The sequence below is a fragment of the Colius striatus genome, chromosome 13 (assembly GCF_028858725.1).
Source record: "Colius striatus isolate bColStr4 chromosome 13, bColStr4.1.hap1, whole genome shotgun sequence".
In the NCBI taxonomy this organism is placed as follows: Eukaryota; Metazoa; Chordata; class Aves; order Coliiformes; family Coliidae; genus Colius; species Colius striatus.
The window spans coordinates 11,676,995-11,698,571 of record NC_084771.1 but is presented as its reverse complement, the minus strand read 5'-3'; the positions used below and the strand labels follow the sequence as shown (position 1 = coordinate 11,698,571).

The 21,577-nt window shown below is 47.0% G+C and overlaps 1 protein-coding gene across 2 annotated transcripts; it reads left to right on the top strand.

Moving 5' to 3' along the window:
- Nucleotides 1–26: 26 nt before the first annotated feature.
- On the top strand, nt 27–20,581 carry FOXO4 (forkhead box O4). Of its 2 annotated transcripts, XR_009819638.1 has the most exons (4): nt 27–562; nt 9,872–11,113; nt 15,183–17,003; nt 18,192–20,581. XR_009819638.1 is itself a non-coding variant. In XM_062006466.1 (3 exons), exons 1-2 carry the CDS (start codon nt 164–166, stop codon nt 11,093–11,095), a joined length of 1,623 nt encoding a protein of 540 aa, XP_061862450.1. In that variant the 5' UTR covers nt 27–163; the 3' UTR covers nt 11,096–11,113; nt 15,183–20,581. The 2 variants fall into 2 exon arrangements, 1 of the variants encoding a protein (XP_061862450.1); XM_062006466.1 differs by having other exon boundaries at nt 15,183–20,581.
- Nucleotides 20,582–21,577: the final 996 nt, after the last annotated feature.

Below are 21,577 nucleotides of genomic sequence, written 5' to 3'. Positions count from 1 at the left end.
CCCGGCGTGCCCCGCGCGCGCAGGCGCAGGGCGCAGCGCTGCTCCCTGGTAAACAGAGCGGCGCGGCGGCGGCGGGGCCCCAGAGCTCACAAAGGGCTGCCAGGCCGGGCCGATGCGTGGCGGCGGCGCGGCGCAGACCCGGCGGCGCTGAGGCGGAGTGCCCATGGCGGAGGCGGGCGGTGCCGCGGCGGCGCCGGACATCGACCCCGACTTCGAGCCTCAGAGCCGGCCGCGCTCCTGTACCTGGCCGCTGCCGCGGCCTGAGCTGCCGGCGGCGCCGGCGGAGGCGGGCGGCGCGGCGGGCGCGGCGGAGGAGGGCGCAGGTGGCGCGGCGGCGGGGCCCGGGCGGGCCGAGGGGGCGCGGGCGGGCGGCGCGGCCGCGCGGAAGGGCGGCTCCCGGCGCAACGCCTGGGGCAACCAGTCCTACGCCGAACTCATAAGCCAGGCCATCGAGAGCGCCCCCGAGAAGCGGCTGACGCTGGCGCAGATCTACGAGTGGATGGTCCGCTCCGTCCCCTACTTCAAGGACAAGGGCGACAGCAACAGCTCTGCCGGCTGGAAGGTGCGCGACGGGACGGGGCGGGAAGGACGGGCCAGGCCTTCGGCGGGGCGCCCGCGACGGGACGGGGCTGGGGCGAGCTGTGCGACCGGGCGGGGAGCGGCTGCCTGAGGCGCCTGCCTCGGCTCGCCACCCTCTGCCGCGCAGCCCCGGGCTCACCTGTTGCTACTCGTCCCCGGCTGGGCTCTGCGCATTCGACGTTGGTGCCAGCGCCTAATCCCCGCGTTGCAGTGTCGCGGCCCGGGGCTGAAAGCCGCGTGGCTGGCACAGGCTCGTGTGCCCGGGAGCGCGGGGTAGGTTCTCCTTAGACCCAGGCCAAGCTCCGGCTCTGGGCGGCTGCGGCATGGCCCTGTGAGGCTGTTCCGGGTGCCTTTTGTGTTGGGAAAGTTTTCCAGGAAAGGAGAGAGTCGGTTAAAAGGCTATAGCTAAGCTTCTGCACAAGAAGCTTAAATTGTTTAAATTGCAAGGCTTGCGGTTCGTTGTCACCTGACTCTGCTAAACCTCAGTATAAATAACTGTTTGATAGCAGACATTCTTAGTTTTCAAGAGGCTCTCCTTTAGAAAGGGTGCTGTGTCGCAGAGCAATGCCCATGCTGCGGCCGTGCAGGGACTGTGGACATCTGCTGGAGTTCAGAAAAGGGAAAGCGATATAGTACTCCAAAGTCTCAGCGTTTCCTTCTCCCCTCCCTCTAGAAATGGGCACATGTAAAGTTTTATTAAAAGACCTCAACTCCGTTTCCATCCTCTGCAGATGACAGCCTGTCGTTCTCATTCTTTTTAGTCAAACCCCAGGAAAGAGAAGGGGAGATGTGAACGCTGGCTTGCAAAATAGTCCCTTAGGCTGTCTTGAGCTATCGCGGTGGATGCCAGGGTGAGGAGTCTGAAGCGTGTAATCTGTTGCTCTCAGCTACAGAGTGGACTTGCCCTTAGTGCCACACTTGTTTGCAGTGTTCCACTCCATTTGTGGTGGTGGTTAGCAGTTTGTCCATGCCACAGTTCTGCAGCAGCTTGAGACAATGTGGTTTGGGACTTCGTGACCACAGCCATACACATTCCTCTGCCTGAATTAATTTTGAGGAAAGAAAAAAAGAGTGCCTAGTTTTTTCTGGTAGGTTGGCTTTCAGCTGGCTCAGCTCTCTGAAGTGAAACACAGTGTGGCTGCATGAGTGCAAATGTTTGCTTGAGAGAGGGTAGGAATGTGGTGAGAGGGATGCAGCTGTCACAGCTGAGACTGACCCAGGTCAGTATAAACCTTTCCACCTTTTCCGTTTAACTGCCTCAGTGACAGTTCCCACAGGGTGCACATAGTTCAACTAAAATTGACTTTTTATTTTTACTTAGTGCGGGTTGAAATCTTCTTCTTAAGTTCTGATTTGAGACAGTATTTGGGTGCATTCTCCTTCTCTTTAGATGACCTGATGGTCTCACTGGAAGATAGTTCTTGCTTCCTCAGGCTAAATGTGTTCTCCTGGTCCTGCTGTTCCTGTAAGGAATCATACTATTTTGTCAGTTTGTGGAACTGGTGCATTTTCTCTTCAGGAGTGTGTCTGTATCTGTTTGGCAACAGTATCTGAGACAGTGTGGCTTCTGAAACACATCCCCAGGTATCACGGGGAAAGTGAAGTCTAGTGAAGCATCCTGTTAGACTGGATGCTGAAATAGGTGACTTCTGGCTTGATATAGTATGGCTGCTCTTTTGTTTTTATATTCATTCATGTGTAACAGGACCATCAGTCTTTGGTTTTTCTGTGTATTTTAATCATGTATCCCTTTTGGGAAACATACAGTTGGATTTAACTTGTAGAAAGGCAGAAATGAGAACTCGTGCATGTATGAGGATTGAGGTCCTTGCTCAGATGCTGTCACTGTAGCTGTTCTGTGATGACTTTTCAGTGTGAAGTTGATTTGTAGTTTTTCAGCCTGGGAATGGACTAATTCAGGCTGGCCTTAGTATGAGAACAGAAACTCCTTGCCAGAAAAGACGAGGGAGGGCAGAACAACAGTAACTATGGTGAGAATCAGCCTGCCTTGCGATTAGTGTAGTTCCAAACCCTTGACTTGAACCACAAATCAGAAAGCTATGAGAGAATATGATTTAAACTGTTTAAAGTCCAGGGGAAATGATCATTAAAACGTTTTCGTGGTAAGTTGGGTCAGTATATAGGGGATATGCAGTTAATGCTACCTGGCCAGGAGCGACAAAGGGGGCTGTGGTATGTTCCCTTTAGTATGTTTTCTTCCCTGTTCACTCTCAAATCCTGTTGGCAGGATTCGTGCCCCAGCTCTTGTGACCAAAGAGCTCTGACTTCTAGTCTTGCTTTCTGTTAACACACAGTTTTATAGACTTGCAAGACTTTTTGTTGTTGTTGTTTACTTTTGTCTGTTTGAGTCAAGGTGCGTTAGATGAAGGCAGGTTAGACATTTACAGTTTTGAAGCTGTGGAATCGATCAAATCTGTTCAATTTGATCTGGTGGGCTTAGAGTAAATTTAATAAGTATGTGGTTTATATTTAAGACAAACTGAATAAACAAAAGATACGTCTGCAGTTGAGGAGTGGCCCTGCCTGGTTTTTGTTTCTTCCATTCCTTGTTACTTTTAGAACTGTGAAGTTCTGTTTTTATTGATTTCTCAGTTTTTAACTGAATGACTTTGGATAGAGGGAATTAATGTGGAGCTGCTACTAAATGCTGATGTAGCTGTTTGCTGTCTGTTAAGATAGTGTTACAGCTCCTAGAGTTCTAGTATTTCTGTGCTGTTTGGGCAGAGCCACGCTGATAATATGTTCTCTTTGTATGTGGGGTAATTCTAATAGAGAAATTTAAATGGGAAATGAAAAGAAATGTGTCTTTTAAAACTTCTTTTAAAAAATTTACTTTAGTTACTATAAACCCCCATCAACTCATTGTTGCTTCAGAATTACTTTACAGCTGTCCTGTTCCAGTATACAATTGGGGGAAATACAGCTGTTACAGACTGCCAGGGTGTAACCTCTGCGGACACCGGAAGAATCCGTGTTTGGAGGAAGATGGTGTTTGCTGTTCTTGAACTGCTTCAAGCGTTTTGTTAAGGACAGATTTGCTGGGTGTGCAGCCTGTCTTTCTCTTGCAGTAATTCAACTGAAGTTAAGAATTAACCAGCCTGAAAGGCAGAAGTGTCCTTGCAGAAGTGTGGGCTTCTTTGTAATCCTCCTCTTGGTGCTCTGCAAGCTGCTCTGGGGATAAGAGGGTAATTCTGACTTTAAAATTACTTAGGGGAGGAAGGGATTGAGGATTTTGAATAAAGTAGAAGTGCATAAACCCCAAAATGTAGTAGCTTGTACTTAGCCCTCATTAAAGTAACATTAACAGTCTCTTCTCTGAAACAAGGTGTAACATCCTGTATTCCTGTGTGGAAGTGCAAAGTTTGAGGTTTGTTTTCTCTTTTTTCCCATCTGAAGCCTTACCAGAGTGTAGTTGTCTCCCTCAAAAGTAGGGGAGAGCTAGTCTTCTGGCAAAAGTCCATGTGCCTCATGCAATGCCAGTCACAATACCTGAAGATTTTGGTGCTACTCTTTCCTTCTCCCTGCCTGTTTGTTCTAGAAAGCTGCTTTGCTGAAAGATTATTCCTTGCAGCACAGCTTAATTTTCCAGGCAGTCCTTGGAGAAAGCTGTTCTTGGGCTGCTGGTATTACTTGTTCCAACAAGTTTCTTCTGCTCTATCTAATCCTGAACAGCTTTTGTGGTATATGCCTGCCTGTCTTGGTAAACTTGGAAAGTTTACCTCGGTTTTTGCTTTTTCAAAAGCTGGAATTTTCTTCTTCTGGGCTGACAATGAAAGATTACAGAGATGAAAATGTTCTTCCTAAGATAGAGCTCCCTGTCTGCTGAGCTTGACGTCTGTGCTCACGTGTGCCTTCTGGAAGGGGGTTGCTGAGGAAATGTTTTAGCTCTCTGTCTCCGGAGCAGTTGTTTACTTGCTGGAGCATAACTTTGCAAAATCTCTGCAATGAAGACTTTTTCCTGAAGCCTTTGGAGCCAAGTGGCTGGGTGAGTGCTGAGACAAGCACTGACAAATGCAGCAGGCGGGGCCTTTTTCCCCCTTGCAGCCACCCAAGAATGCCATGGCAAATGATAATTCGGCACAATTATAGGCCTGGCTTTGGAACATGGCCCTGTACTGGGATGTGACCATGTCCTTTGTGTGCCTCAGAGGCAGTGAGAGTGGATTACAGGCAGCTGCACTGATTGAATATCTCTTCTTTTTTCTTTTTTTACTGCTTCTGTGGTTTGTAGTAGAAACTTGATGTTTCCTTAGAGAATGACCCTGGACACGAGGGAGCAATGATTGAAAATCCAGGCAGCTGTGGGCAACCACGGGATTTTCAAGAATAGCTACTGTTTCTTGTGTCTTTCTCAGCTTGTGCTTGGCCCCGAGCACTGTGCCAGCACAGTCCCTGCACCACTGCTGTAGGTATGATCTCTCTGGGCAGGGCACAAGAGCCTCCTGCTGCCCCTGCCACATCAGTGCTTAGAGGAAAGTACATCACAGGAGGATGAAGTTGTGCTTGTTTTTAGCATGAGGAACCTTGAAGTCTGAACAAACCATCCTGAACGTTCAGACCTGCTCTGAGTAAAACTTCAGTTTTATGGTGGGTAATCTTGGCCTTGCCTACAAAGCCTCCTGTTGAGGTTGTCACTGTCATTCTGCCTTCTGTATGACCCACTTGTACATTTTCTATAGGATCTTGCTGTCTATGGCAGTTGTCCAGAAGCCTGATTGGGCAGGATAATTGCTTGGTTGTGCTGCCAGCTCCCAGGGTTAATTCCTCTTCCTGAGATCGAAGCACTGCTGGGCAGGGACCACTCAGGGTACATGCTGATGTGGGAACAGACCCAGTACAATGGCAAGGAGTGTTCTTGGCCTTTATATAGGATGAGGATATTTTTTTATAGAAGAAGATTTAAACTGAGATATATGAAACAGTTTGTGTATGCTGCTAGCCACACTTCTGTGGCTGGTCCATGTGTCCTAGCTTGTATAAACAGTGGTTGGGACTTAGTGAATAGCCCACTCCTCTGGGTACAGTAAATGTCTCTAGCCAAACTTTTAACCTTTTATATAATGTCTGTTATTAATTTCTGAATGGTTTTGTCTGAATGTGGTTTACAGGAATCATCTGTGATCCGTGGTAGATTAGAGACACAAACTAGTGGTTTTTTCACCATAATACCTAATTTGCATCCATAACAACCTCTATCAGATATCTGAATAAAAAACAATAACCACTTGTAACTCCTTGTTGAAGAGGTCTCTAGGGATTTGAAGGATTCCTGTCTTCAGGTCATGCTTTGTTATCACAGAATGATGGGGGTTGGAAGGGCCCTGCAGAGCTCCTCAAGCCCAACCTCTTGCTAAAGCAGGTTCCCCTCCATCAGGAGGCACAGGAACATGTCTAAGTGGGTTTGACAGCCTCCAGAGAAGGAGACTCCGCACCCAGCCTGGGCCTGGGCTCCCTCACCGGGGACAAAGTTTCTCCTCACGTTCAAGTAGAACTTCCTGTGTTCCAGCTCATGCCTGTTACCCCTGTGCCCCGGTGTCCTGTCACTGGGCACTACAGATAAAAGACTGGCCCCATCCTCTTGACACCTGCCCTTTAGATATTTCTAAGTATTGATAAAATCCCTTCTCAGTCTTCTTCGGGCTAAACACTCAAAAGTCTCACAACCTCTCCTCATAAGAAAGAAGCTCCGGTCCCCTGGTTTTCTTTGTCAGCCCTGTGCTGGTCTCTCTCCAGTGATTTCCTGTGTCTCTTAAACTGGGGAGCCTAGAACTGGACACAAGACACCAGGTGTGGGCTTACTAGGGCAGGGTTGAGGGGGAGAACTTCCCTGCTGGTTACAACACTCTTCTTAGTGCACCCCAGGACACCTTTGGCATTCTTATCCAGGAGGGCACGTGGCTGGCTCATGTTTAGTTTGCTGCCCACCAGCACTCCCAGGTCTCTCTCTGCAGAGCTGCTCTCCAGCAGGTCAATCCCCAGCCTGTTCTGGTGCAGGGGGTTGTTCCTCCCCAGATGCAGGATTCTGCATTTACCCTTGTTGAACCTCATGAGGTTCCTCTCTGCCCAACTCTCCGCCTGTCCAGATCCAGCTGAATGGCAGCACAGCCTCTGGTGAATCAGCCAGTCCTCCCAGTTTGGTGCCATCAGGGAACTTGCTGAGGGTATACTCTGTCCTCTCATCCAGGTAGTTGATGAATATGTTGAATAAGACTGGCCCAAATGAGATCATGGTCAAAGATGTTACAGAGCCAAGACCTTGCATGGATTCCAGATGCTCAGACCAACTGGGATCCTCCCACACTGCTGAAGTTGAGCATCTAAAAAGTTCATGTCATCTGTATGTTTCTGGTTTGAGTTGCTTAACATCAAAAGGAAATACGTCAGTGTTGCCTGGGGAACTTGAACTCTGTAATTTCCTCTTCTGTCAGGGTTGACCTGGAGTTCTGTGTTGGTTTTAGCATAATTGATTTGTTCACTTTCTCAATGAGATTTGAGGGTGCCCTCCATATGCAAGGTGTACTAAATCATTCTGGCAGAAGCATTCTTGTGCTGGAGAGCAGACAGTTTGCAAGTGTGAATCTCTCGTGCTGTGTCACAGCCCCCAGGCTGGTAGGTGCATTGATTCAGTTGTATTTTGGAACTTTCTGGTCTTGACTACAGGATGCAGGTGAGCTCAGACATGCAGGTGTGTTAGGGCTCTGGGGGCTTTGGCTGTGGTGGTGAGCTGCCTTGCAAAGACCACAGGAGAGGTGTGGAAGGGATAACTTATGCATTGCAGTTTTGACAGCAGTTAACCCTCATGTAAGAAGTGTTCAGGTTTTTCTCCTCTGCCTCCAGCCACACGTTCTCTTTTCTTTGTTTTTGGAGCTTGACCCCACAGTAAAGTAGTTCAAAAACCAGGCAGAGGTAAAAGAGGCAGGAAAAGTAATTTTCAAGGAAGGATATATGTGCTTTTTGGTTGGGTTAGCTCTCTGAACCAGCTCATAATGTCACAGATGCTCGTATGATGGGAGGAGAGTTTTAAGATGAGGAAGGAAGGAGTTGTACAGCAGTTGTCTGTTTCTATTTCTATTAACTGTTTTGTCTGTTTAGCAGTAACATCTAAAAGCATTTAGAGACTGTTTCATAAAGGGTACTAGGCTTCACATATCTGTGTTCATGTGAATCCTGGTCTTGTTCTGAGATATCTTAATTCAAGCTGCTTTTCAGCCAAAAAATTCGATCTAAACTAGTTACTAAAACTGTCACTTATGGTACAAGAGGCAATGCTAATTTTCTTGAGGTTTTAGTGTTACTGGAACACATGCACCTGTGCAATGTGCTTTTATTGACACAGGAATTAAAACTTGTCTGTAGCCATGGATGAGAGGAAAACAGAATACAGTTAGTTGTGAAATTTTGGAATCCTGGACCTATTGGTTTAAATTTCAGTTTTAGTAAATCGGCTAAGAAACAGGTGGTTATGAGACTCCAAATGTACACTGTGTGTGTAAGTTACTGGGCTGTTGCTGATGAGACTGGGTGTCATCATGAATCCACAGATTACTTTCAAGAGAAAAAAAGAAAATGAACACTTAGTGACAACCTAGTGGTTCTTATTGCTGCAGCAGTTATGCATCCCAAGTCATGCACATTTACCTAGGAAGAGGTGGGAGGATTCTTTGGAAGTGAAAGCAGCAGCCTCCCAGGAGACAGTGTACCAGTCTGAGTTACTTGGGATTTTTGAGACTTGGAGGAAAAGAAAGTTTATTTAGAGATGTCAGGCAGGAGTGTTGTATAGCTGTTACTGTGAATAATAATAACTAATAAATACTAAAATTATGTAAGAGCATTGACTGACACATGTTCCACTAGCTCTGCAGTAGCCCTTGGGGTGCTCTCTGAGTAAGGCCGTATGTGTGCTTTGATATTGATCACAGACAGCAGCCAGCCTTCTCCAAATTCTCAACAGACAAAGGTTAAAATGAAAGCTAACAGAATTATTCTCACATCTCCTTCCTTCTCCTTGAAAACTTTCCACTTTGCTTGCATTGTTTATCTACAACTGCTTTGTTCTAGGATAGTACTTTTGGTGATGTGGCCAAAATTAGCATGGTGAGGACTTGTCTGAGAGGAAAAGGGTGGGGAGAGGGAAAGCAGCAGGCAGGAAAGAACTGTGTTCAGAGGTGATGGGAAAGGATGATAGAAGCACAGTTGACTATTCAGAATTAAAAGTGCATGCACAAAAGCTGAAGGCTGTTATATACCTTTTAGTTTATATGAAAGTGTTGTGCTTGGATTGCTGTTATGCTGCTACCAGTGTAGCAACTTTAAATAATGTGTGATTTGACCATCTGAATTAATTCAATGGCAAACCAAACGAATGGATGACACAGGCCTCAAGGGGAGTTTATGAAGGATCTACTCAAACAACGAGGTTCTTGCTTGCCAATTCTGGGGAGTTTTATCAGTTGCAGGATGAAAATTCAGTTTGGTGGTGTACAGATTTATTAGCTTGCAGTTTCCAGCAAAGCTAAACCAAAAGGAGGAAGTTGAGAGAGACAAGGAATATGTGCCTTGCCAAACGGAAAGATTGGAGAGGCTAAAACTGACATGTTCTGTGTGGGAGTGCACTATCCACTGAACATCTTACCCCTGAGAAATGCACCCAGGAAGGAGTTCTGCCTCCTTGCAGAGTGAAGCTCCAGGAATTTCTCTCTTGTTTCTCTGGTTTTGAGATGAAGATGGTAATGATCATACCTAATCAGAGCTGTTTTACTGTTTCTCTTCGTCCAGTTTGCTTTATTTCACTGCTGTGCTGTGCTTGAATCCGCTTGAAAGCCAGACGTATAAAAAATTAACAACTTCAGCCAGGCTTATGCTGGCTATGGGGGTTGTCAGAAGGGTGGGAGCAGCATTAGCTCAAATTCAGCTAGGCTCATGTTGAAGTTGCAAGCTGTGTTTGGGAATTTGCTTACTTGCTCTGTGGTGTGCGTAGCTCTTGCAGATTCTGTATGGTCTTGAAAAGTTCTTTTGTGTCAGTATTTTGTGAGTTGGAAGCTGCTAGTTGTCATGGCAGTTTCGCCCTTGGTGCTGCAGTGAGACATGGCACTGCTTGCTGTGCTGTCAGGCAAGTTCAAGCAGAAACAACAGGTTTTTATGGCTGGTCTTTGTTAGAACTTTCTGGATACTCTCTGAATGCATTTATACCTGTGAGGTTTCTAGGTGGGAGGTGTGTCAACTGTCAGGTCTTCATATCTCAGTTGTTTCTGGTTTGTTTGTTTTTTTTCAGAACTCTATTAGACATAACCTGTCCCTGCACAGCAAGTTTATTAAAGTCCATAATGAAGCCACAGGGAAGAGCTCTTGGTGGATGCTCAATCCTGAGGGTGGTAAAAGTGGAAAAGCACCAAGAAGAAGAGCTGCCTCCATGGACAACAGCAGCAAACTAGCAAAAGTCAGAGGTAAAGCATCCAAAAAGAAGCCTCCTCTCCAGTCTGCTCCAGAATCCACTGCTGACAGTCCTAGCTCCCAATTCCCTAAGTGGCCTGGGAGCCCATCCTCAAGAAGCAATGAGGACTCTGACGTGTGGAACACCTTCCGGCCTCGAACCAGTTCCAACGCAAGCACCATTAGTGCCAGGCTCTCTCCTATCCTGACTGAGCAGGATGACCTCCACGATGAAGAGCTACTTCCTTCTCTAGTGTACTCCAGTGCATCCAGCAATGTTCCACCAACTGTGACTGAGGAGCTTGAGCTCATTGATGGGTTAAATTTGATGTCTCCCAGGTCATCTGTGTTATCTACCCAGCAATCTGCCTCGAGTGGTCAGATCCAGAGAGATACCAGCTTTTCCTTGCGGAGCCCAAATGCAGCTGGTCAGACCACTACTTTTGGCAGTTCCCTTTTTAACCCTGTTGATATCTCACTGCAAAGTTCTGTCAGCCATTTCTCTACCCCTCAGACCTTGGAAGCTCTTCTGACACCCAGCTCTCCGCCTCCAAGGGATGTTATGATGACTCAGGTGGATCCAGTTCTCCCACAGACTGGTAACAGGATGAGCAGCCGAACTCTTCTGCTTCTAGGTGGACAAACCACCCAGAGTAAGATGGGCTCAGGCAATCCACGAGGAAAGCCTACAGAGCAGCAGGCAGAGTCAGTCAGTGCCAGTGTTTTGCCATCAACGCTTCCCCTAGTAACATCTCCTCAAAACACTGCCAGCATCACCAGTTTGAAGGCTCCAGTACCCACAACAACTGTCCAGTCAGTCCAGCTGGGCAGTCCGCTGCTGCTTTCTTCTGCTAGCCCTGCTCCCTTGGGGTTGAACCAGGACAGGCTGCCCATTGACCTGGACCTTGACATGTATATGGAGAACCTTGAATGTGATATGGATTACATAATCAACAGTGAACTGATGGATGGAGAAGGACTGGACTTTAATTTTGAACCCATTCTGTCTACTCCCAGCTATCCCAGCACCTCGCAGGCCTCCAGCCATACCTGGGTACCAAGTTAACTTCAGGAGCACAAAAAGGTAGGTGTAGTTATGTAAAAAGCTCTAGCACTCCAGTGGGAACAGCCCTTTCTGGAATTGTTCCTATGCCCAACTCTGCAGCAGTTAGAGATACCTCTTTGGAAGCACAGATGCTCTTTGAGTAAAAAGCTTCTGGGACAACCACACTTCCTTTTAGAAGGAGAAAAAAAAAACCTGTGTGAAGGTAGGTAGATTTAACTTACTGAGAAGTGAAATTCTTAATGAGCAGAGCAGCAAGCTGAATTAAACTCCTTTTATCTCTCTATACCAAAGATGACTGCAGTACAGGACAGTGGTCTCTGCTATGCAGTACCTATAGCTGTGAAGTTGATGCAAGAGCATATGCTGATTCCATAAATAAAGACATGATGCTGTATATACAGAGCAGTGGAACTGAGCCAAGCACGCTGTGTTTCTATCCAGGTTATTATTATCCTTGCAAAATTTCCTAGTATGTGTAGTTGCAGAGTGTGGCTGTGTCATGACTGTCTGCTTTGCCTTGTGTGTAGCAGGACACAATCACTCCCAGTTATCAGACCTTCTGCCCTTCCCTTGTCTGAGGTAGTGTCTGTAAAGTCTGGTTTATCAGCATTAACTACTGTAATGCTGATGTACTCATTAATGGAGTGGGAAAGGGGATTGTGTGGTGGAGGTGATGGATGTGTTAGTGCTGTTCCATGCACAGCAAAGCAGCCTCTTCAGGGATCTTTTATATTCCCACAACAGTTTCTACAGTGACTCTGACGAAAGAGATATGAGAGCAAGAGTTAAAAATGTCTTATTCTCTGAGGGAGTGACACCCTGGTTTGAAACCATTCAACACTGAGGCAGTTGAACTCCAGAAAAGGAGCTGAAGGCATCCTTTGTGCTTGAAGCTCAGTTAGCTAACAGAAAATAGACAATTTCTTTTATGGACTGGAGCATAGGGTGGATATTAGTTGGAAAGCAAAAGCCTTACCAAGAATATCTCCTGTTCAGGAGGCAGATATGGTATTTGTGAGTGTTGCAAATTCAACTCCTAATCTTGGCCAACTGAGCAAGCAGAAGTAAGGGCAAATGGCAGATACTGCTTTGGCTATGGGAAGACCTTGCACTGAATATCGTAACTTCAGGTGGATATGGAAACTCAGCTTTGATTTCAAAGATGTGTTTGGTTGACAAAACATTGACATCCTTCATCCATGTCAGGACTGGTTGCAAGTTAGTGACAGAGGCTATGGCCTTTTGAGCAGTGTTTCCGTTGTATTTTATTCTGAGCTGTTGTGAGGTTGTCTCTATTTTTGGCGTGCCATGATAGAATAGGCCATGTCATATTTGGGGAATACATTGACTTTACAGGGTGAGATGTTTTTCACAGGAGTGCTTTTGTATGTAAGCTGTCCTGCAGTCCTGGATACATGTAATTACCTGGGGGATAGACAAGATCTCTATCTACAGAATACCAGGCATAGATTTTTAAGAGTGTAAAGCAGGGAAGCTGAGGGAATGTTTATTAAAAGATAAGGTCTAGTACTGGTGAAGATGTGGCTATAATCAAATGCTTAAGGAGACCATGGGCACCTAACAGCATGGATATGTTCTGTATTGTTATTCAGTACTGAGCGTATGAATTGCCGGATCAAAACAGAGAGGCTTTCTGATGTTTAAAACCCTGGATTTGCTTTGTTCCATGCCTGAAATTATAGGAATACTTTCTGGGAAATATGCTGGACATGTGCTCTCTGAGAAAGGAGTGAGATCTGGAACAGGTTCTGAGCCAGTTTCAGCAGAAAGCATAGCTCGTGCGTGCCTCGCGGGAAACTCGCAGCAGTACTGCCCTCGGAGGAGAAGTGACACCTTGTTCAACGTGCTTTGTTTCAAGCTTTTTATGCCACACTTAGATTATATTTGCTTTTTCTGAGCTTTGCAAAGCTTTTCAGTTTTGCCTTTATTGTGGAATCCATGGAGAGGGATGAAGGGGGGAGCATTTTCCTTAGAGGTGAGCAAGTATTGTGCTGCTAACACAGAGAGGTGAGTCAAGTTTCCAAGAAAGGGGGAACAGAGTGCACGTAGAGAGAAAGAGGAGTGTTCCTGGAGGCCTGGAAGGACCCTGGGGAAAGAAGGCAAATTTACAAGTCTTCTCAAATTTACTAGTTCCAAAACCAAGCGAGCTGCAGACAGCAGCATCTGTGAGAAGATCAGGATTGTGACTTCTCTTTCTTCTCTACCTGTTACTGCAGTGAACTATGAGGGTATCTATTTGGAAATCACTATTCAGGGAAGGCATGGGTGACACTATACCTAGATTCAGTGTGCCAAGCTTTTTTCCTTTATTCCTTTCTGTGACCATGGATTTTTTTCTGTGTTAATTACTAATCTAAAGCTGTCCTTCTGAGTAGCTACTGTGAGCTTAACCTGCACCCTTCTGGGTCAGTTATGGGTCTAACACCAAGCAAAAACTGTTCATCAATAAATGGCAGTGACCACACTCTGTGGTTTGAACAGCTAGAATGAAACTGGAGCTGAGTTTCGTTTTGTAGGCAAGAGAAGATCGTTAGCAATAAGTACTTAGTCTCTCTACAGCCCTTGAAGACACAAACTAGTTGATACTACTCATGATGCTCAAACCTGACATGATTTTATCCCATTATAGAATCATAGAATCATAGAATAGTTTCAACTGGAAGAGGCCTTTAAGATCATTGAGTCCAACCTTTATCCTAGGCCTATCAACCACTAGACCATTTCCCTAAGTTCTTGCAAGTTAAATGCTAAAGAGCTTGTCCACAACTTCACCAGGAGTCTGAGTTCTACAGTTTCTGCTGCTGATGTCTGGTAGCTGCTGCTCACTTAGTTGTAAAGCTGCTGTTCACTGGTTGAGACAATGGATGTTCAAGCCATACAGAGTGACTTACAGGAACCTTGGTGAGCAAGATCATGGAAGAAGGGTAGCCAGAGCTGGAATTAGACTGTGGCATGCAGGTGCTCAATCCTGGGCACACACTCTTGCCATCAGCACTTAATGTAAATGTCCTCCATTCTGGTCGTGTGAAGCGTGGGTGGCCACCCGCCTGCCTCTGAGCAGCTCAGGGACTGTGGGCTTGCTCATCTGCCTCTGTTATGCATTGCTGCAAGCCAGTAGGAGGAATACCTAGGAACAGAATGGCTGCTTTTATACAATGGTACAGTTTGTGCCTCAATGACAAATGTAAAGTCCCCCCCACTCTTCTGGTGGATACTGCTGAACTTTAGTTTTTCAATTAGACTCCTATAGCTTCATAGCCTGCAGAGCTCTTTATCCCTTGTCCAGCTTCATCTGGACTCCTGGCTTTCTTGCTGTGCTCTATCTAATTCCCTTTGGTGCAAACAGTGTATTTTTTGTCTACTAGAACATTAATAAATAAATCAATCCCTTGTCAACTTGCAGTTTCCCAAAGTAACCTGCTGCTCTGGCTTCTGTTTTAAGTTGCTATCTTTTCTTGTTCAGAGCTGATTCTTTCTTACAGCTGCTTTCCTAGTTCATGCTTGCTATTACTGAATGCAACTGATGGGGTGTCCTACCTTTATCTCACTATTCTGCCTTCCAAAGTGGATCATAGACCCATGGTGAAGGTTTTATGTCAGTGTGTTAAGTCTGCTTAAGGCTATTCCAGGGCTCATTTGAACGAGTTGTGGCACCTTCATTGAGGTGGGGCAGAAGACCTGAGAAGGGTCAATTTTCCTTTTCCTTGCTGCTTTCCTGCAATGCTTCTGCTGTTAGCCAAGTGCTTCTTTAAACCTTCTTATCTGGCAGGGCTTTGTCGATGTCATCACCTTAGAGGAGGAGTGCTTACTTTTGAGCTTTGTGATTTTGATACTCTGAAGCTTGGAGATGAGCAGTTTCATCCTCCCCTTGACTCTCTGTTGGCCAAGGTCTCCCCTTGGATCTTGGTTGACCAAGATATCTCATGATCTGTGTTTGTTCCTTGCTGGAAGTTGACACCCTTTGAGCAGTAGAGGCTGGTTGATAGTAATCAACTCATTATCTGTGCATCCAGGATTCCAACTGAATCTGAGATCTAACAATTCTCTCTATTTTTCTTCTTCCTAGTGTCCTTCAGGTTTTGAACATCGGGTTCTGACTTCACTTCCCACCCCCAGCAGAGAAAAGAATGGAGCACGCTGGATTCGGTTTCCCTGCACACCACGCCTTGGGCAGAAGGGGCTGCCCACCTGGGAAGAAGGGGCAACCTGCATCTGGCTGCAACAGGAGGAGTTCAAAAATAATAATCCTGTTATGTGCCACGGCTCTTCCTACAAATCTGACCCTGCCTTGAACCACCTGGAGAAACCCTGGGCTGCATGTGTCCAAAGAGGAGCCCTGGGAACAGCCTCGGCCAGAAGACTCTGTGCCAGGCAGTAGTGTTTTCCCATGGGAAGAGTTGGGTTTGCTGGAGGAATCTCTCAATAGCTGTCCTCTCTCTGCTATGGCAGAAGGTCTCCCAGTGCCTCGGAGTGGCAGAGGGCTGGCTCTGCTCTCACTTGCCTTGCCCTCTGGGGCGAAGTAGTTGGACGTTTTGATTAAGTCACTAGATGTGTACTTGGTGTCCCACAGACTTGCAGAGCTATTGGAGCTTTTTAGTGGAACCCCTGTGGGAAAAGGGTGCACTGTTTTAGGAGCTGGTTTCAGTGTGCCCATCTCTGGAGCACCATGGTTGTTCTGCAGGGAGGGGTGGTGGTTGTGGTGTGGAAGGCTTCCTCTTGTCCACCTGCATGGAACAGGAGGACACTTGAGTTTTTCACTGTGCCAGCTGAGCCCCGTTGAATCAGAAGCATGTTCCAAGAAGTCCCTGTGCTATTCTAAGCACTCCCCCAATACATCAGGCCACTGTAAAATAAGCACAGGTGCTAATAGCTGTTTATGGGACATAAAACCATCATTTTGGGTTTGTTTCCGATCTGTCTTGCTACAGCAGAGAAATGGAAAGCCTGGTTGTGGCCTTAACCAAGCCCTGGTTGCTTTTCAGAAGGGCATTTTCTATAGATTAAATATTTTTTTACTAATCTGGGAACTTTCTACAGTGAATATGAAGCCAATGTTCAGTGTGTCCCCATTAAGCATCTCTCCCTCTGAGAGAGTACCAGTGACAGACTTCTTTTTCAGAGCTGTGTTAGGAACAAACACATTTGATGTTTGATAATATATACGACTGAGGAGAAAGAATTGGTAGGTCCCTGTGGTTTCAAACCACCTTGGAGAAGAGTTGTACATTATTGTAATCTATATGTAAAAGTAGCTGCAAATTACATAGAGGCTTTTCTAAACCTTTTAAAATATATATTATATATTTTAATTGAAAATGAAATTATTGGGTTAAAAAAGAGACAACCCCACATTTGCTGCATCTGTCCTCAGATAACACTACAGCATGAGAGGGGACAAGCCTAAGGCAAGAAGCTGAGAATGTCATTGGAAAAGTGGGAAGGGCACCCCGGTGGAAGTGGGGAGTGGCTGCAGTCCCCAGAAGAGGCAGCGGGTGCTTGCGTGGTGTGGCACGGCCAGAGCACTGGGGCTCTCCTGGGCTGGGCCCTCCCGCCAGGCCACGAGCAGGAGGGAAGGGAACGCTAATCACTAACGGCACACTCATCCTCAGCTCACCCCTGAGGCACCTGAACTGCTGCTGGTGTAGGGCAGATTCCCTAGTCTGCTGAGGAGATGCTGTGGGCTGGACTGTGCTAGATCTGCTGACACTGAGTAGCCCTTATGGAAGGCGTGATCAGTTTTATTTGGTTGCTCGCTTTTTTAGTTTCTGAGGGGTTTTGTTTTCTTGCTGAAGGTTCTTCTGCTGCTGGGGAAGATGAAGCCTGTAGGCACACCCTTGGGGATGTGGCTGGGATCCTGCCCTGTCTCTTTGTTCTTGTAGGACAGAAGGTAGGAGTCAAGAGGTTAGTTCAGAGCATCACCTGGCGTGTTCCTGTCACCTTGTTCGTGTTTGCAGTGGCAGGATCTCTGGGAGAAGTGATGCTTCCACAGTGTTCTGGTAGGCTTGGTCTGTCAAAGTCCCTCCAATCCTTTCTGAAGGTAGAGGAGGGTTCTATTCAGAAGATTTGTGTCATGCAGTGCAGTGAGCCATTACTGTCTTACCACCTTGTCCCTCTGGTTTCATGGGTTTCATTGCATTTTCATTTGAGTGGAAATTGGAACAGGAATGGGTTTTTTTTCTGGTTCTCTGCAAGAAAGAGTCTTCAAAGGTCTTACCTGTACCATGATCTGCCATCAGAGCTTTTCAATACTTTGACAGCCTTTGCTCTGAAGGCTGATTCATGGCAGACCTCATTGTGGTAACGTTTGGTACTTACCCATGATCTGGGTTTCTGTCCAAGCCTCTTTGTGACAAACAAAAAGGCAGATCCTAAGCTGGGATCCTCAGTCTTGCAGACTTCAGTCATGGATATCTATTGTCACTGCAGTTAGCTCATCACACAAATGGATAGATACCCTTTCCACCAACACCTGATGGCATGTGCCACGTGTGAGAATTGGCCATTCTGGGCTGCACCTCACAGATCTGGCAGGATTTGTGTTATTTGGCACATAATATACCACCTTGTTATTTCACACCCTGAGTGGAAATGAATCTCATCATCACCAGAGCAAGTTGACTGGCTGCCTGTGCTTCACAGCCATGTATAAGAGGTCAAGACACCAGTATGTGGGGTCATGTTATGTGTGAATCTCCAGCCCATCTCATGAAAATGATGCCCAAAACAATAGGAAGGACAATATTAGCAATTAGTGCTTCAGACCTGCTAGTCTGTGTTTCTGTTGGTCTGTGGGGAAGAAGTGCTGTCCTCAGGCTATTGCAAGGTGTCCCCTGGGTGTAACAGCACTGAGGACCTGGCCTGGTCTCTGACTGTAGGGAGCCTGGCTCTGAGCACTCAGGTACACCCTGGGGAAATCAGCCATGCTCAGCTGCTACGTGGCCTCATCCTGCTTCAGCTGAAGGAGCTGCAGTGCAGGCACACCAGGGCTTATGGTGGCTGCTGTCCTGCAGTGTGAGTGCATGAGAGAGCCTGTCCTTTCAGTACAGAATAGAACACCTCTCTACTTTCTTTTCAGGCCAGAGTCCTGCAGAATTGCCTGTTCTGGGGACAGCACTGCAGACAGGAGCACCTCTGGCTGGAGTTCAGCTGAAGCAGTGTTCTCACAGTTACATCTCTGACTTGCACCAGTCTGTGCAGATACTCTCTGTTTCCCCAACACAACAGGAGCTGGTGGTGACTCAAGAAGCCTTGAGAGTGCTCTGGTGACGAGGATGGTGTTCAGAAGACTGATTGATGGTGTTCCAGGAGTGCTCGATAAACCATGAATGTCATGTCAGAGGCTCAGTCAGGCAACTCAGTTTCTCATTTGTATGTGTAGCAGGATAGCTTGGGTCATGGCATAGAGGACAGGGATGCAGACAATTTGGGAGTTTTCCAGCCCCTTCACAAATAACTTCCTTTTCATAAACCTAGAGCTTTTCTAGACTGGGATATTTCTTCATAGGACACAGGAGACTTTAAAGTTCCTAAACTGCTACTTGCTGAGAGGCTGTACCTGGCAGGATGTTGCTCAATACTTGTCCAGTTTGTTGTGTTCGTGCCCAAAGTGTTTGCTACTGACTGCTGCTGGATTCAGGAGTGTCTCAGTGGATCTTTGTTCTGTGTTAGCACTGCAGGCCGTGTGCTTGTGGGCTATTTTTTGCTCTAATTTAGGGTTGGGTTGAGATTTCAAGAGCAGTTGTGAGCTGGGTGGGGAGAGAAGGGGCCAGTGGTGTGGGGAGTGATGCTCCTGGATAAATGCCTGAGGGCATTAGGCAGGGGACTCTTGGCATGAAGCCTTACATTATGCCGTATGCATTCTCCAGAGAATCAAATGCCATCTTTCACTGTATGAAGCCATCATGTAGCTCTGGGCTGGGAAGGATTCATGTGACTAGGCCCATGGAGCCTAGCAGGAGGCAGACTTGTTGCTTTTATTTACACCTGGGTTTAGGAAATTGCTTGAACCTTCTTTATAACTTTCTAACTTGAGCATATTTTACTTCCCAGCTTCCTGTGAGAGCTGGGGCCATTGAAAGCTTCTTGGAGCCCTTAATTTTCCTTATTGGTGTGTCTAAAAACATGGCATCCCCTTCCCTGTGCAGCAGTGGAATTTATCCTGGTGAGTGAGAGGAATGAAAGCAGTGGGAGCATTCCAGAGCCCAGGTGTATTCATAAACGAGGCTCACACTAGAAGCAAGTAGTGCTAATCAACTTTTCCAAAGGAAATGCCTAGAAAGCTTTTGTGTCGTTCATCATTTGTTAATTTTCTCTTTCTTAGTTGCTGATTTCTAGCCACACTCAAATGCTTCAGGGCTAACCTTGCTCCAGGAATGAGAAACCTGTGTCTGGTGCCATGCTAGGAGTGCCTTGGGAGTGGTGTCCTGGGCTGTCACAAAAATAATGTGCAAGCTTGGACCCATTATTGAAAAACAAACCCCCAAACCAAACAAAACACAACGAAGCAATCAACTTTGGGGCATGGGCACGAACAGGGATAGCTTAGGGTTTGCTTCAGTTGCATATCTAATGAAAAACCTGTTCTAATTCATGTGGGGAAAAGCAAGCAAGAGATCACTCCTGAAGCCTGAAAGATCTGTCCATATGAAAGCTCAGTAGCATGTGATAACCCATCACTGCAGTCGCTTGCCCTTCAAGGAAGGGGATCCCCTCTCTTCAGTAGCCTTTGTCTCACCCCACACTCCAGTGTGTCTGTGGCCTTTGGAAAACAATCTCTGATGGTATCAAAATCTGATGGGATACTGTGGTATGAAGCAGGGAGAAGAGGCAGCAGGAGCTGAAGGTGAAAGCTGCTGCTGGTGTGTTTATGGCTCTGGCTGAGGTGTGTGGTAGAAGGAATGTTTGCAGCTGGTGTCATGGTGCTCCCCAAGCTGTCTTTGGCTGTGTAGATAGATCACTCCAGAAAGAGACCCTCTTAATAAGGCAGTGGGGATGGTTCTGTGAAATGGGGCTTCCAGCACAGTGGTCTTCACCTGGTGTGATACCAGGAAGGGTTTCTGCGCTGCTGGTGCAGAGGTGTGCTGCACACAGGGCAGGCAGCCCCAGCTCACACAGCTCCCAGCGCATCCTCTCACAGCCCCAGCTCACACAGCTCCCAGCACATCCTCTCACAGCCCCAGCTCATACAGCTCCCAGCCCATCCTCTCACAGCCCCAGCTCACACAGCTCCCAGCCCATCCTCTCACAGCCCCAGCTCACACAGCTCCCAGCCCATCCTCTCTGCACTCTGGCACCCATTGCTCACAGTAATTTTTTTTTACATAATAAATCTCTGCTTTTGTTTGCTCTCTGTAGCAGTGTAACTTCTGAACCATTACAGGCTCTTTGTTACCATCTGTGCTAGCAAGACTGTAGAATGTGCTAGACTAGGGGGGAATGTTTGACAAATAAAAACCTGTAATCCTCTGCAGTGTCTCATGCGGTTTGTTCTGTTTCCCTGGTGAGGACCAGGACTCTTTTCCTTGCCCTTGGCTTCTTTCCTTTGCCTTCTTCAGCTGTTAGGGCAACTCCTGGATGAAATGCCCCTTAACTGGGCAGAGGTGGAAGGGTTGCAGAGTGACAGCCCACATGTAGAGCCCCTTGTTACAACTTGCCAGGGGGACATAGGGACCCATGGGATTGCCAAGCCCTAAACCTGACCCTGGGGAGTTTTAACTCCTGCAGGACAAGAGTAGAGTCATCCTAGCCCCTTCATTCCTTGCCACTCTAGACCTGACTCTTCATTTTATATAGCTGCATTCAAGCATCTTCAAATGTCAACAAATCTACCAGTTATCTTTAGGAATAGAGATGGATTCACTGCTACTCTCTTCTTTCAGGCAGATGCTGACACTTAATTAGGACAGAGGAACATGTGAGTGAGATTTCATCTTTGCTTGCAATACCCCACATCCTCCATCAGAAAAAGGAAAGTTGCTATACCTGGTGAGCATTTTCGATATTAGAAGGTAAGGACTTGGAGCTGCCAAGCAAAGGGGGTGCGAATGGAATCCAGGAGCTGGTCATTCCTTGGGGCTGCTGAGAGGTGTGCAAGTGGGTGAGAGGCCTCTCTGGACAGGAGGCTTCATATGGATATCCTGAAGGCTGCTTCCTTGATCTAAGGCAAGTAGGAATGCAGATCCAGTCTGAGCCAGTGAAGCAGCTTGTGAGGAGTGTGGTGGAGCCTTTGAATCAGACCAGCATGTCATTGTAGCAGGGCTGCCTTCTCACAGCTGAGATGAGGCTAGAGGAGGTGTTGTCTCTCTATTCCCTGGAATTGCTCTGTGCTCCACAGCTTGGGAGAGCTCTGGCAGGAGACACAACTGGTTCAGAGCCCCCAGCCACATTGCTTGGGAGTGGAGGCAGTTAAGGACATAATGAGAAACAGTGAAAGGGGGATAGAGCACAGGTTCCACTGGCCTG

Excerpts from the sequence above, each read along its gene's own strand:
- FOXO4 (XM_062006466.1), top strand. The coding sequence starts at position 164 with ATGGCGGAGGCGGGCGGTGCCGCGGCGGCGCCGGACATCGACCCCGAC. Across the intron at positions 563-9,871 it reads ACAGCTCTGCCGGCTGGAAG|AACTCTATTAGACATAACCT; the intron begins GTGCGCGACGGG and ends GTTTTTTTTCAG.